Here is a 14012-nt window from a genome sequence, read left to right as displayed (position 1 = left end):
TTCATTGTTGAAGTAGTTTGGTATTTAACGTTTTTCCAGAAAAAGCCAGAGCAGTGATCTTTTTTTTTCCCCTGTGTATCTTGATAGGTAATTCTAAGTATGCCAACGTAGGAAAAAATTTTGAGTGTCACTTTTGTTGTAAGTTAACCAATAGTTTTTCACTTTTTCATTTTTACTAGAAAATTTATTGAAATTTCCTTGTGCTTATCTACTTCAAAGTAAATTAATTTATTTTGTACTGTCTTATCAGTGATGACAAGTTTTTCACTCTTTATAGGCCTACCCCAGTGATTTCTTTGATTTCCCGCTATGGATTTCAGGAGCAACTGCTTTATTGTAAGTTGGGTTCAAATTGTGTTCCATTCATTAAATAGCTACTCTACAGATTGTGATTCTTAAATTTAAAAATTTAATACTTTCTTGCTTTATTTATAAAGTGTATTTTAGCCAACACAATTGCCTAGTAAAGAAAAAAAGTTTTTAAAAGTGCTTTGTTTTTTTTTTGCCAGCACTGAAGTTATTTCTGAAGGTACCAAAGGAAATTATATCCTTAGAAGTCAAATTATATTAAAAAGTCTGAAAACTTAAATCTTAAGTTTAATCTCTGTTTTACTTAGTGCTTGCCCCTGGGAATTTTATCATTCAGCTTTTCATGATACTATAAATTTCACATAGTTGTGGATTTTACTTACTTCCACTTGTCATCATGTGCAGAGTCACAGTCCTCTCTATAAATTTGGGAATTTGAACATCTTTTTACCCACTTTATTAAGCACTTGCTTATTAAATTTGCTAAAGGAAAAGGAATTCCTTGCAGAGAAGATGTATTTTCATTCATTTTATTTTTGTAATGTTGAAATTTTATTTCAACTAGTATTTGACTTTTATCTCTTTCATAACTTAAAAATGAAACTTAAAATGTAGAAAAATATGAAGTAAACTACAGCCTCACTAAGAACAGGGGTCTGAGCCACAAAATGGCATACTTTATAGTTAACTACAGTAAGGTCCTAGTATGATAACTCTGGTTACTTTAATCTGAGTCTATGACGTTTTGGGGTTTTTACCAATATTCTTGATATAATTAAAAAATCAACTTAAAGCAGAGAATATTCCAGTTGAATCAATGATAAAGACTTAAGATTGCCAGGAATTTGGACAATGTGTTGTAAGCTGCTGGATTTCTAATCAGAAACTTACAGTAATTTAAAAAAAAAACTGTTGAGTCTTAGGAACATAGCTATATTGCATTTAAGAAAATTCTTTTTAGAAATTCAGCTTTAATGTGCAATAGAGTTTATATAGCAAGGCATCTGGAAATAGTGGATAACATTGAATTTAGAATCATAATGGTGCAAATAGCACCACTTGTAAATTAGTCAAGTTGGCATGAAAATTATACATGTTTTAAGCTGTCTTTTTGTTTTGAAAGATAGCAATTGTAAGATCTACCTAAATGTTTATGGCTTAATTGCAAAGAACCCAATTTTGTATGAATTTTGCAAACTTCTTAGCATGTTATAGGCATTCCAAATGCCAGAACATTGATTTTTTTATAACACTAGTGGAGGAACAGATTTAATATCATGTAACTACCTTCTATTCAAAAAAAATTTTGTTAATAAGTATGATACTCATTTTGAGAATTTGAGGAAGATTAATGTCTGAAGTTCAAATAGTGTAAGAAGTAACATTTTTAACTGGTGCATTGATATGTTAGAATTTCCTTTGCTGGTGGGGAATTTTAAGTGGTGCTTTCAGTCATCTGATAATACCTTTAAGAAGTATGGGAAAATATTATAAGCTTGTAAGAATTGTTTGATTTTTAATAATCTCATACCCCTATTGATTTTTGTGTGCTCTTTTCCCCCCCAAAGCTGTGCTTGAGGAACTTGTTAATGGTGGACGGTTAAAAGGTGCCATAGTTGGAGGGAGACAAGATAAGGCTGTATTTGTTCCTGATATATATTCAAGAACACAGAGCAACTGGGTGGATTCCTTTTTCAGGCAAAATGGCTATCTAGGTAACTACTTTCTTTGTTTTTAGCTTTTTCTAAACTTCACTTTTTGATTTCTTTCTAAAATTTGATCATACATTTTAAAAAATCCAAATAGTCACATAAACAAATGAACTGAGCTGTTAGATGAACAGATTTCATTGATTTCTCTCTTAATGTAAAAATAGTCTCAATAAATACACATGCTTTATCTTGGTCTTAATCTCATCACTACCATATCAAAAGTTTAGAATTCACATTATAGTTATTTTTTTCTGAATAAACCCCTATTTTTTTTCTTTGAAAATAGCATTGGGAAAGTACTCAATTCTTTTCTCATTCTTAATAGAATTACATTTTTCATAAATAGGTCATTTTCAGTATACTGTTTAAGTCCCAGAAATCTGCTAGTGTCTTACCTTTTTTACATTATTGATTTTTATCATTAAAGAGAGGCTTCAAAATGTTGGTAGTAAAATTAAGATAATGCTTGCTGCAAGAGTTGTCTTTCAGATAGTGCTTGATTGATTCCATTCACTGAGAGTGCTTATCTCCTTTGAATTAATCTTACAGGTTCCTTGGGTGGAGCAAATAATACATGTAAAGCACTTGGCAATTTTTAAGGAACTATATAAATGTTAGCTATTATTATTAAGATAAAAAAGTGAGGTCTGTTTATTTTGGTCTTCTTAGCAACCAAATAAAGTTGACCATGTAACAATCAACAGGCATTTATTACCTGCCTGCTACATCACAGTCATCTCTGTTTCATTGCTTGCTGGGCGGTTGGTCATAATTCTGTACCATATTTTAAAATATATCCTAAACTGGAGGTTATTAACATTTTTGTGCCAAGGACCTCTTCTGAGAGTAATATTTTTAAACGTGTAAAGTATTACAAAGGAAACCACTTAATATAGTCACCAAAATATTTTAAAAACAAGGTCACAGACCTAGGTTAACAGCCCCTGGACTATTTTAAAACAGACAAACTGCTCTTTAAGTTTTATTTCCTAGACTTTGGGTTATGGAGATTACATATATCTTTTCAGTATTGTATTCTACAACCATGAACTTTAGATTAGAATTGTACTTTGAAAGGCAGTGTTGTAGAGAGGAAGAATGACAGATTTGGAGTCAGAACATGGGTTTGAGTCTAGCTTTACTTCTTAGTAACCATTGACCTCTGTGTAAGATTTAGCTGCTTTGGACCTCAGTTTTCTCATCTGTAAAATGAGAGGATTGAACTGGTTCACCTAAGACTCCTTCTAGTTCAGAATCTGTGTGATCCTCTTATTCTAGTACATGGTAGACACTTAATGTTTGTTGCATATTAGGTTATTTTAACTAAGGTTTATTTGTGTACGATTTTTTTTTTATGTACTGAGTGCTATCACAGAAGATTAGACTAAGTTATTTTAATTGTTTTCATTGTTGTAGTTCAAGTTATAGGTATACATTAGTGATGCACGAACTATCTTGAAAAACTAATTACACGTATGAGAACGCTAATTCCATTTTAATTGAATTTAATAGGAAATAAAATGCTATTTACTTCGCTGCAGTTCTATCTTTCTCTTTGAGCTCTGAGTTGCTAGTATTAATAATTAAAGCCAGAAAGTTTTAATTGAGTAATACTTGATCGTCATGTTTTACAAATATCAAGAATTTTTAAAAATGCAATAAATAATATACTCTAAGGAATATTCTGTTACTTTTGTGACAAAAGCACTTAAGTTGCCTAAAAATGAATGACACATCACTGTGTAATACCCATAAAGAGGACTAATCATTTGTATGTTAGCTGATGCCCAGAGAGAGAAAGGGATTAGTTCAGTATCACAGAATGAGTAAGTACTGAGCCAGAATTTGAATTCTGGTTTTCTGAATCTAACTAACGCTCTTCTCACTGGTATAGATATGCCTTCTACTGATGACAGATTACAACTTGTCATGTTTTCATTGTTATCACCCATATTTTTCCAAAAGTCTTCAACAGAGCATCCTCTCACTTGTGGAGTCCTTCCTCTGGTTCTTCTAATATTGAGGGTGCCTCTAATACTGAGGATTTCATAGTTGATAATTTTCCTATTTTGTGTTCCACCTATAGCATCTGAACAGTTTATAATTCTGAGGTTGATTGATTGCCCATCAAGCTACTGAAAAATGTCCGAGTCCGAGACACTCGGTAGAATGAGAGCTCCTTGAGGTGGTGGATAGTTGAACTTTTGCATTTGCATCTCAGTGCCTGGCACATAGGTGGTTAATAACTTGTTGAATGAACGAATGACTAAAATTATGCACACATTATAATGATAGAAAAGAACATGTTTTAAATGTAGAAAGTAGTAAGAAAAGCATATGTTATGATGGAAAATTTGAATGCTTTGAGCATCTGAAGAAGATATAACTCTAACAATTTTTTGTGATGGATATCTAGAATTTGATGCTTTATCCAGACTTGGGATCCCAGATGCTTCGAGCTACGTAAAGAAAAGATACAAAACTGCACAGCTCTTGTTTTTGAAAGCTGCTTGTGTTGGTCAAGTAATTGTGGACCAGATCGAAGCTTCAGTAGAGGAAGCCATCAGCTCTGGCACCTGGGTGGATATTTTGGTATGTTTTGTATTATTTACGTTCAATAGCAGTCTGGTATTTCTCTTTAACGTTTAGCCATTTTATGCCCTTAACAGTTGAATTCACGTAATAAAGATAATATGCCCGGGCAAGTCATTTAACCTTTCGGTGTTCCAGGCAACTCTCTAAAACTAAGTCATAAGCAAGTTGACAGTCTGCGTCAGTAGGAAGAGTTGATGTACCAGAGAGTTTCCCACACTGGTGCAATCGATGATGCAAATGAAAGGGAGGAAAATAAAGAAGAGAAGGATACACTTGGGCAATTGTGAGAGGTTTTTTCCTGCTAAGATTACTGTAATTGCTCTGAGAAACAGCTTTATCTTCTGTCTTTTAGTTTTTGAAGTACTATGTTGGGCAAGTTTTGATCCCTGGGTCTGTCCTTCTGCTTCATTGATTTGAAAACTAGTTTTTCCACCCTTACCTATTCTCCCAGTCAGTCACCCATGCTCTGGCCAGTCTGTTCCTTTCTTCTCACACTTGGCTCTCTCACACTGCTTTTGCTTTCTCATTTCCCCTCCTTACCATCTCTCTTCTCTTCAGTTGCCAACAAATCTTGCTAAAACCATTTCCGCATTCTTCTTTACTTTTCTGCAGCACTGTTGGCTATTCCCTCCTGGATTTTCTGTCCTCCATTGGTTTTCACCGTTTGGTTCCCCTACTATTCTGTTGCCTTTCATTCTCCTTTACTACATCATCGTTATTTTTATCCTCTCTCATTTGTTAAGTATAGGTGTTCCCCAAAGCCTTTCCTTGGGCTCTCCTTTCTGCACTCTCAGGGAGCTCAGCCTTCATGGTTTCAGTGGCTATCTCTCTACAGATGGTATTTATATCTATATTCATATTGACTTACATATTCATGCATGCATGAACATATACATTTCTCTTTTGAACTCCAGGTAACCTCCTGCTATACGTAGCCATATGGGTGCCCCATCAGCATCTCAAAAACCTACTCCTTTGCCCAACTTCCATTTGCTATTGAAGGTAGCACCATTCTCCCAATTTTGTGGGTTCCTAACCTCAGAATAATCCTCAGCTCTTCTCCCTCCCACATTTGTTCACTTGCCAAACCTTATTGATGTTACTTACATATGATTCCTTCATGTGTCTCCCATACATTCCTTTCTTTACACTCACTGCGCCTCATCTCTATTTCAGACCGCCATCACTTCTTGCTTAGACTTCTGTAATAGCTGCCTAATTGTCTGTTCTTTCTCTAATCCATCCCCCACATAATAGCTACGGTAATTCCTGAAACAGTTTTGATCATATCACTCCCATACTCAGAAGCCTTCAGTGCCTCCCAGGATAAAATACAAATTCATCACTTAGAGCACTCCACAATCTGGACTTACTTCACATTAGTGCGCTTTGTGCAATTTATTTTCTGGTCCACTTGGTTGACGGGTTGTTCCCCGAACTCGTTATGCCATCTCTGTCTTTATGCTTTTATATTTAGTCTGTCTGCCATATCTAGAATGTACTGTTTTCTGAATTCTCGAGCTTCCTTTAACAGTTAGTGCTACTTCAAAATCAAAGCCTTCCTTCATTTGTACTCCTCACCCCTTTCCTTTGTGAAATTATTTGTATTTACTTACATGTATCATACTTATTGCATCACCCTAGGTAGAATTGGGAAGTTTTCAGAGGACATAGACTTTGTGCTTTATGTCACTTTCTCCCTAGGTACAGCAATTTGCATATAGTAGGTGCTTAAATGTTTGAACTGGAAATATCTCTCTCTGTGTATGTAATATTAGAGGTTTTGTTTGTTTGGTTATTTTAGCCACTCCTGCCCAGTTCTATATCAGTAGAAGATGCTGGAATGTTGCTTCAGCAGGTGATGAGAGCATTCAACAAACAACCATTGGCCGTGGTCTTTAATGATACTATTGTGGTTAGTGAAACGTTTATAAAGAGCTGTACAGAGCTGTTCAGTGATTTGATGCAACAGAAAGCTGAAAAGGTAGGCCATTTTTTCTGTCATAGACCAAACATTGAAATGTTTTAAACATTTGATTCTGTTTGTTTTTTTGTTTTGTTTTTTTTTTGAGGACGAGAACTGGCAATGTAGCCAAAGAAATGAATGTTACAGTATTTGCATGATCAGTTTATATTCAAATGTGCATTCCCTTTAGTTTATTCCTTTGGGTTTGTCTCTCAATCTGTTTCTCTTTAAATGTCTTCCCTCTGCCTCCCAGTGTTTGACTGTTTAGAAAATCAGAGTCTTCTCAATTGATTCCCCTTAAGGTACAGATATAAATTTTGAAAATTTAAATGCATGTAAGTTATCCCCTGTATTTAAAGCAGTTTGGATTTGAATAAGAATTTCCAATATGAAACATATTCTCTGTATTCTATGTACACATAAATACTTCATGTAGTAAAGTATTATTTACTGAATTTAAGTGTGGGGAAGGCAATTTTAAATTACTGAAAAGACAGAATTGTGAAAGTTTCTTTCAGAATAGTACCTTAAGGGTAGGGACTGTTTCATCACTTTTTGTATCCCTTGTGCTTAGTACAGTATATGGCACATAGTAGGCACTACATAAATGTTTATTGATTGAAATACAATTTTGTTATTACCAAGAACATACTGGGGAAAAAAATGTTGGACTAGGAATAAGGAGAAACCTGGTCTCACATTAGTGCTGCTCTTCAGCATGTAACTGTGGGCAAGTCACTTAATTTCTCAGTTCTTCAGTTTCTTTACCAGTAGGATAGTTAAAGTAACTGAAGTACCGCCTCACAGAATTGTATGGAACAGATGATACATGTACACACACATATTTTAATAAACTATACATAAACACTTTAATACATTATGTACATTTGTTATTGTTAATATTACAACTGAATTACTGCTATCATTTTTTTTTTCAAATGACATCGGGTTCTGTTTTAATAAATAAGGAATAGGGTTTGTGATTTCATTGCTATAGGGAACTCCCAGATAGGGAAACTCTCTTTGCTACTTCAGGTTGTCACCCTTTCCACAACTTACATTATTAGAGAGTTGGAAGAAATATTTGTATTTAATTAGGATGCCTGGATAATGTCTGCTAGTAAAAATTTTGATAGCATTGAATGTAGTAGAGGTCCTAAAGTTTGTCATCTTAAGAGCAGCCATACTTACATATTTCTCCTAGGTACCATAAATGAAGCAGGTTGCTTTATTTTTTTATTTTTTTGTGAATTTAACATTTATGCTCAGAAGATTGGAGCTTCTTCATTTGTTTACAGGACTGTTAATCTAACCATTGACTTTTCTGGTGATAAGATTAGAAAATAAGAGGTATTGATTATACTTGCTGTGTCTTAATATTTCAGACATGCATCCTTCGAAGAGCAGTACAGGATGAGAAGCAAACAAATGACAAATTTATTCCTTGTAGAAAACTTGCCCATCTTACTTTTGTTACTCCAAGAGAAAATTGTTTTGGAACTGGGATTAATCCTTTCTAATATACTTAAACTATTAGTCACCCAAAAATGGTTCTAAGGACATTAACAAAAAATTGAGTTAATGTGACAGCTTTCAGTTTAGTAATTTCTGTGGATATGGATACATTAGTGCTGTGGTTATTTGGAGTTAGCTTTCTGGAAAGCTGAGGTATCCAGAATAGTGAAAAAGAGTGCCTCCCAAATTACATCTAATGTAATATGATTGGTTGTTTCACTACCCAGAAGTAAAGAATTTTCATATTATCTAATGATGGCAAGAAAAGCCAAGCTTACTGGCATAGAAGCCAAAAACACAGGAAAAGTTAAAACAGCAACCAAAAAAAAGCAAAGTAAAAAGGAGATACAAGAAAAGATGGACTGGTATTGGACATTAGAAGCAATGGTGGGGGTGTTCAATAACAAAAGGACTCAGAGAAGAAAGTGAGATCACACCTGCAGTCCAGAACAATTCTCCATTTCTCCTGGCATTGGAAAATAGATCTCAAATTAGCAAATGAGTATGACCTAATTGAAGATCATTTTGTTTTGTAGTGTGTAGTAGGCATATAATGATGTAGTGAAAGTAAGCTCTTTTATTCCCCTCAGGAAATGAAGAATAATCCTGTTCGTTTAATCACCGAAGAAGATTTGAAACAGTCTCCTATCCTGGAAAGTGTTAGTTCAACTAAAAAAGATAAAAAAGATGAACGACGACGAAAAGCAACAGGTAGCTTACTAGTATTGGCAGCTTAGAGGTGTTTTAATCCAAATATTTCCATTTTATAAAATCTACTTTGTCACCATTAAACTTGCATATTATGCCCACTGAAAGTTAAACAAGTTAGAAGATTTATACTTCTTAAGTTTTAATTTTCATTGTCAATATTAACCAGTTTGGGTACTGATACACTTGATAAATCTCCAGTTTATGCTCTGAAAATACGAGTCATGTTAATGTGGAAATCAAGGCACTGAAGTTGAGAATTAAGAACTCGTGTTTCTAGGACATGATTGATAATCAGAGTCTGAATTGGTAAACTTGTCTAACAGGATGACTTAAATTTTTAATGCTAATAGTAAAATGCCTTCTATGAATTTTTAAACGAAATCAAGTGGTTTCCCAATAAAGTAGACCAGGCCTCTTTTAAGGGAAGTTTTTGCTTCAGAATTAGTGGAAATTATCTTTTGTTGGTAATGCTGTTAATTATCATTGAAAAATGTCATCTGTAAATATTTTCTTAATAGCTAAAAGTAAAATACAACCTCTAGGTGTAATCTCAAGTTAGAACAATCAAGATTTCAGGACATTCACAGATATGGTATTTAGACATAGACATGTAAAAATCTTTTTTTTTTTTAAGTGGTTTTCGTACCACTTCAGTTTTTGCCCTCTGATTTATATTTCTCTCCTTTGTTCTGCCAAACATTCTAATACTTTTAAATATCACTTTCTCTGCTACTTTGGGGAAGTTGCACCAAGGATATACTACTCCCAGTAGGAAAGCATCATGTTGTTCAAAAGTCCTATCTTCTGTTCTATTTTAAAGAGATGATACTGTCGTAAATTGAACATAATAAATTTGTCTCTTGATATATCAGTGTAACTAATGTATTATATTCCTTTCCAATAATTAAAAGAATCGTTTGGGTATTACACAGTTGAATGTGATTCCTAACATCCCTCAAATTGAAAAAGACTTCAGGCAAGAAAGCCATCTTAAATATTAACAGATTTAAAATCGCATTGGTTTTAGTACTGTGCTCTGGAACATAAAGTCTTTTTCATCCTAAAAGTCGAGAGACATAGAGAACTTAGTTTTATGCGAATTACTGTATTCTAAAAGACAAACATTATGATATAACAATGGCTATAGTTTAAACATAATTAGGTAATGGATTCTAGGGAAGTCCTCTCGTTCTTGTTTTGAAGGGCAAAACTTTTAAAATGAAGCATCATTTCCAGGTAACATTGAATAGAGGCACTAGTTCTTCATTATGTGGCTTTTATTTCTAACACTCTAAATGCTAAGTGGTTTAGTGAGCTATGTTTGAAAGGTTGACATTGATGCATTGGCCGCCAGCCTGAGAAATCTTGTTTCACCTGTTGTTTTTCAGATTTTTTCGGTTCCACGTTTTTATAAAGTTAGTTTATTTCTGAGACAGCTAAAATCACTTTTTCTAAGAAATAATTTTTTCTTTTAAATATATCTAACAAAATTGCTACCTCTGCTTGAGAGGTTATGTGTTTATAATCTTACTAAGAAAATCCCAAGTAACTTGAAAAAGACAAAGGAGACAAATAAACAAGCAAAACACAAGCTTTTGATTGAATCTGTCATAAACCTGGGCCGTGTAACAATATATTAACACTTTTTCCTCTGTAAGGTACTTTGGATGGGCTGTACTAAATAATGTTATTTTCCACCAGAGGGCAGTGGAAGCGTTCGAGGAGGTGGCGGTGGAAATGCCAGAGAGATCAAAATCAAAAAGACCAAGAAGAAAGGAAGGAAAGATGATGATAGTGATGATGAGGCTCATTCAGCAAACACTGGTTTGTGGCATTTTTATTTTGTTAAATAATCTAATCTATAGGTTTTTCTTTGAGTACATGCTTAGTCAAGTACTATGAAATTATAAAATTTTAAGATTTGGTTTCTTGAAAAGCATAGAAGAAATACAATATACTTAAGCATTTTATTGTAGTACTTCAGTTTATCTAAATGTGATAAGTAAATGTGTGTTTGGTTTTATGGTTAGTTATTGGTTTCAAACTGTACAAAAGAACTATTTTGAAATTCAATTTTAAATAAGAATTTTCTCCTTTTGAGTTTAAGTTAATATTAAGTTAATCAAGCTACTGAAACTTGGTGTCTCCCTCAATGGAGGAAAATGTAAGATAATTATTATCTTAATTTGAATTTCAACTGAATTTCACCATGTTAATTTCAAGTGTTATTTCACTGAAGTGAACTGATCAGACTGAGTCTGAACAGAGATACTGGTGACAAACAATAAGGAATACACATAAAGTCATGCCAGCTTTGGATTTACTGTAGCCTTTTAGCTCCTACTGCTTTTTTCCATAGTATTGGGTTATTGTGTGTTTTTTCTTATTGGAACAGATAAAAATGTGATTTCTTGTTTTATCAACAAAAGCTAAGAATTTTAGTAAATGGTAGGAAAGTATGGCTTTCATAAAAATTGTTATGTCCCTCTTCACTAGTTGACAATGTTGAGCTCTTAGATTCATGTTTTAGGAAAAGTTGAATTATTAAGGCATGGGAGACTATATCCTAAATTAATCAGTCAGCAAGCATCAAGTGTCCATTATGGTCAATACAAAGCCAAAAATGAAATAGACCCTCTCTTCACAAAAGCTTCATTTTGTACAGGAAAGACAAAATTTACAAGATAATTTAGAGGGTAGGGGAGACACTAGCAAGCTAGGATGATCAGCAAAGGCCTTATGTAGTAGGGTAATGTTTAAGCTAAGTTTTAGTGGAGATCAGGCAAGGTTATACTGATGTGACTCAGCCTTATCTGTCAAGAGAACTAGGATAGAAAAGGTTAAATGGCTCCATTTTCTACCTCTTAACATAGCCTCAAATGTAATAATACCATTGAATGAAGGAAAAATTAACCATTACTGGGTAGGACCTGGACCTATGATTTCACTTAATTGTTATAAGGAACTCTGTCCAACAAGAAAAATTCCTCTCGTCACTGTGGAGTGACTAGCCCAGGGGCACATAGGCCGAGTATGTGTCAGAGATATTCTATTTATCTAACTAACACTATGCTGTCTTGCCTCTATACCTAAGTACTTTAAAATAGTAATTCATTCAGTAAGATCCACCTTCATGACAAGTATTATATGAGAAAAAAAAGTAGTAGAGCATAAAATTTTAGAAAAGACTTTAAAGATTCTATATTTCTAGCACTCACATTTTTAGTAAAAATGTGAATGATTTTACAATAAGTTGTCTTTTCAGCCACTTAAAAGGGGGCATGCTAGCAGCTACTATGTAAATGTTAGCCGTTGTTACAGATTAAAAGGCTTCATTATTGCTATTAGTTTTTAAATTACTCTAAATCTTTGCATTTATTTTTACTTCTAAATATGAATGCCAAAGTAACGTTATGGATTATGTTAGGTTAGGAATTAGGATGACTTCAGGTTAAGGCCTACCTCTCACACATATTGAATTGTGACGTCCTAAACAAGCCACCTAACCTTTTAGCGTTTGATTTTGAAGACCATGAAATGTAGAAGGTATTAGAATCCCCACACACAAATCCCTCGCTCCACCCCCCATTCCCCAGTAATTGAAAACACTTAAGAAATTTCATGACCAGACAAAATAAATGTATGTTGTACCACACTCTCATCTAGTTAGAAAGAAAGCTTTATGAACATACCTTCCACATTGATAACTATCTTGTCAGTAATTTGTAGAAGAAAATTTTTGGTAGAGTTAATCATTCAAATGATTTTTAATACCTATTTCTTTTCTTTAGTTAAGTATTAGTAAATTTTGTTGACATAAGGTTTTGTATTGCCATCTTTGTTCTCAGCAGATAAAATGAATATTCATGTTTTACTGGTTATATTGTTTATAAAAACTGTTAATGGCTGTCATAGGTAGGAAAAAGCCTGAAATCACGTTCATGTCATTGGAGGAAGTTGTAGATGTTTTAAAGAAGCACATAAAGGATGGCCCTGAAGAATTTGTTACAAAATTTGCTGAACATTTAATAAGGCAAGTATAGAAATATACTTTGGATTCTTCATTCTTAGCCATCGAAGTAACATTCTAATTTGTCCATAGAAATTCACTGATTATTGTTAACATTAGGAAAAAGAATTTAATCAAAAGTTTGGAAACTAAGAGCTCAGAATTTAAAACATAAATCAGTTTTCTAATTTTTGCATTCCTACTGATTCAGTGGGTTTCTTTTCTCTTATATTCCAGTACTTTAGTGGATCCACAGGATCACAGAATTTCAGAGATGGAAGGGACCTTTTAGGTCACTTAGGCAAACTCATAACCGAAAAAGAATCATTACCACATAGGCAACAAGCTGAAATCCAACTTTTGAGTGACTCATTGTAAGGACATTCCTTACCTCAAGCTTACATTTGCTTTTTTGCAACTTCTCCTTATTGTTCTTAGTTGTATCCTTTTGACCCAAACAGAAGTCTACTCTTTCCTTTGTGTGATAGCTCACGTGCTTCACCCTTGAATTTTCTCCAGTGTAAACATTCCCTTTTTTTTTTTAAGCTGGTCTTCACATCTGTGATGTACTCGAAGCTCTTCACCATTCTAGTTACTCTCCAGCTCATGATGTCCTTTCTAAATTCTTAGACATGGGGCTATTATTTCTGTAAGCCATGCCTTTCAGTGCAACACAGGATCATATTGAGCCTTGTTGGCTACCATTTCAATCCTTCAGTAAATATTTATTAACTGCCTACTGTGTGCTAGGCACTGTGCTAAGCTGTAGAGATAAAAGACAAGGCAAAAAGACAGCCCCTGCCCTCAAGGAACTTAGAGTAATGGGGGAGACAACATGCAAACTATATACAAGATAAATAGGAAAGAAGACACTGGAATTAAAAGGGTTTGGGGGAAGGGCTTCCTGAAGAAAGTTGTATTTTAGTCAGGACTTGACTTATATTGAACTTATAGTCCACTAAAACCCCCGAGATTTTTTGCACAGTCTAATCATGCTTCCTCCATCTTGTATTTGTGAAGTTAACTTTGAATTCAAGTGTAAAATTTCACGTTTATCTCTGTTAAATTTTATCAGATTTAGCCTAACATTTTAGCTTATCAGGATCCCCAAATGTTAAGTATCACTTCCAGCTTTGTATTACCTGAAAATACCTTTTATCCAAGTCATTGATCAAAATGTTAACTAATATAGAGC

The 14012-nt window shown here is 33.8% G+C and overlaps 1 protein-coding gene across 2 annotated transcripts in view; it reads left to right on the top strand.

Annotated features, from left to right (window-relative positions):
• The window catches only part of UFL1 (UFM1 specific ligase 1), a 37968-nt gene that overhangs the window by 15625 nt on the left and 8331 nt on the right, over positions 1–14012 (top strand). For both annotated transcript variants that reach the window (XM_036766511.1, XM_036766512.1), the window contains exons 7-13: positions 278–336; positions 1878–2024; positions 4438–4613; positions 6421–6600; positions 8688–8808; positions 10510–10632; positions 12724–12841. In XM_036766511.1, the coding sequence (XP_036622406.1) occupies positions 278–336; positions 1878–2024; positions 4438–4613; positions 6421–6600; positions 8688–8808; positions 10510–10632; positions 12724–12841 (924 nt within the window). The remainder of the gene's footprint in view (positions 1–277; positions 337–1877; positions 2025–4437; positions 4614–6420; positions 6601–8687; positions 8809–10509; positions 10633–12723; positions 12842–14012) is intronic.

This window comes from Trichosurus vulpecula, chromosome 7, assembly GCF_011100635.1.
Source record: "Trichosurus vulpecula isolate mTriVul1 chromosome 7, mTriVul1.pri, whole genome shotgun sequence".
Taxonomy (NCBI): Eukaryota; Metazoa; Chordata; class Mammalia; order Diprotodontia; family Phalangeridae; genus Trichosurus; species Trichosurus vulpecula.
The sequence above is the reverse complement of the archived record's forward strand: the minus strand, read 5'-3'. Positions and strand labels throughout refer to the sequence as shown.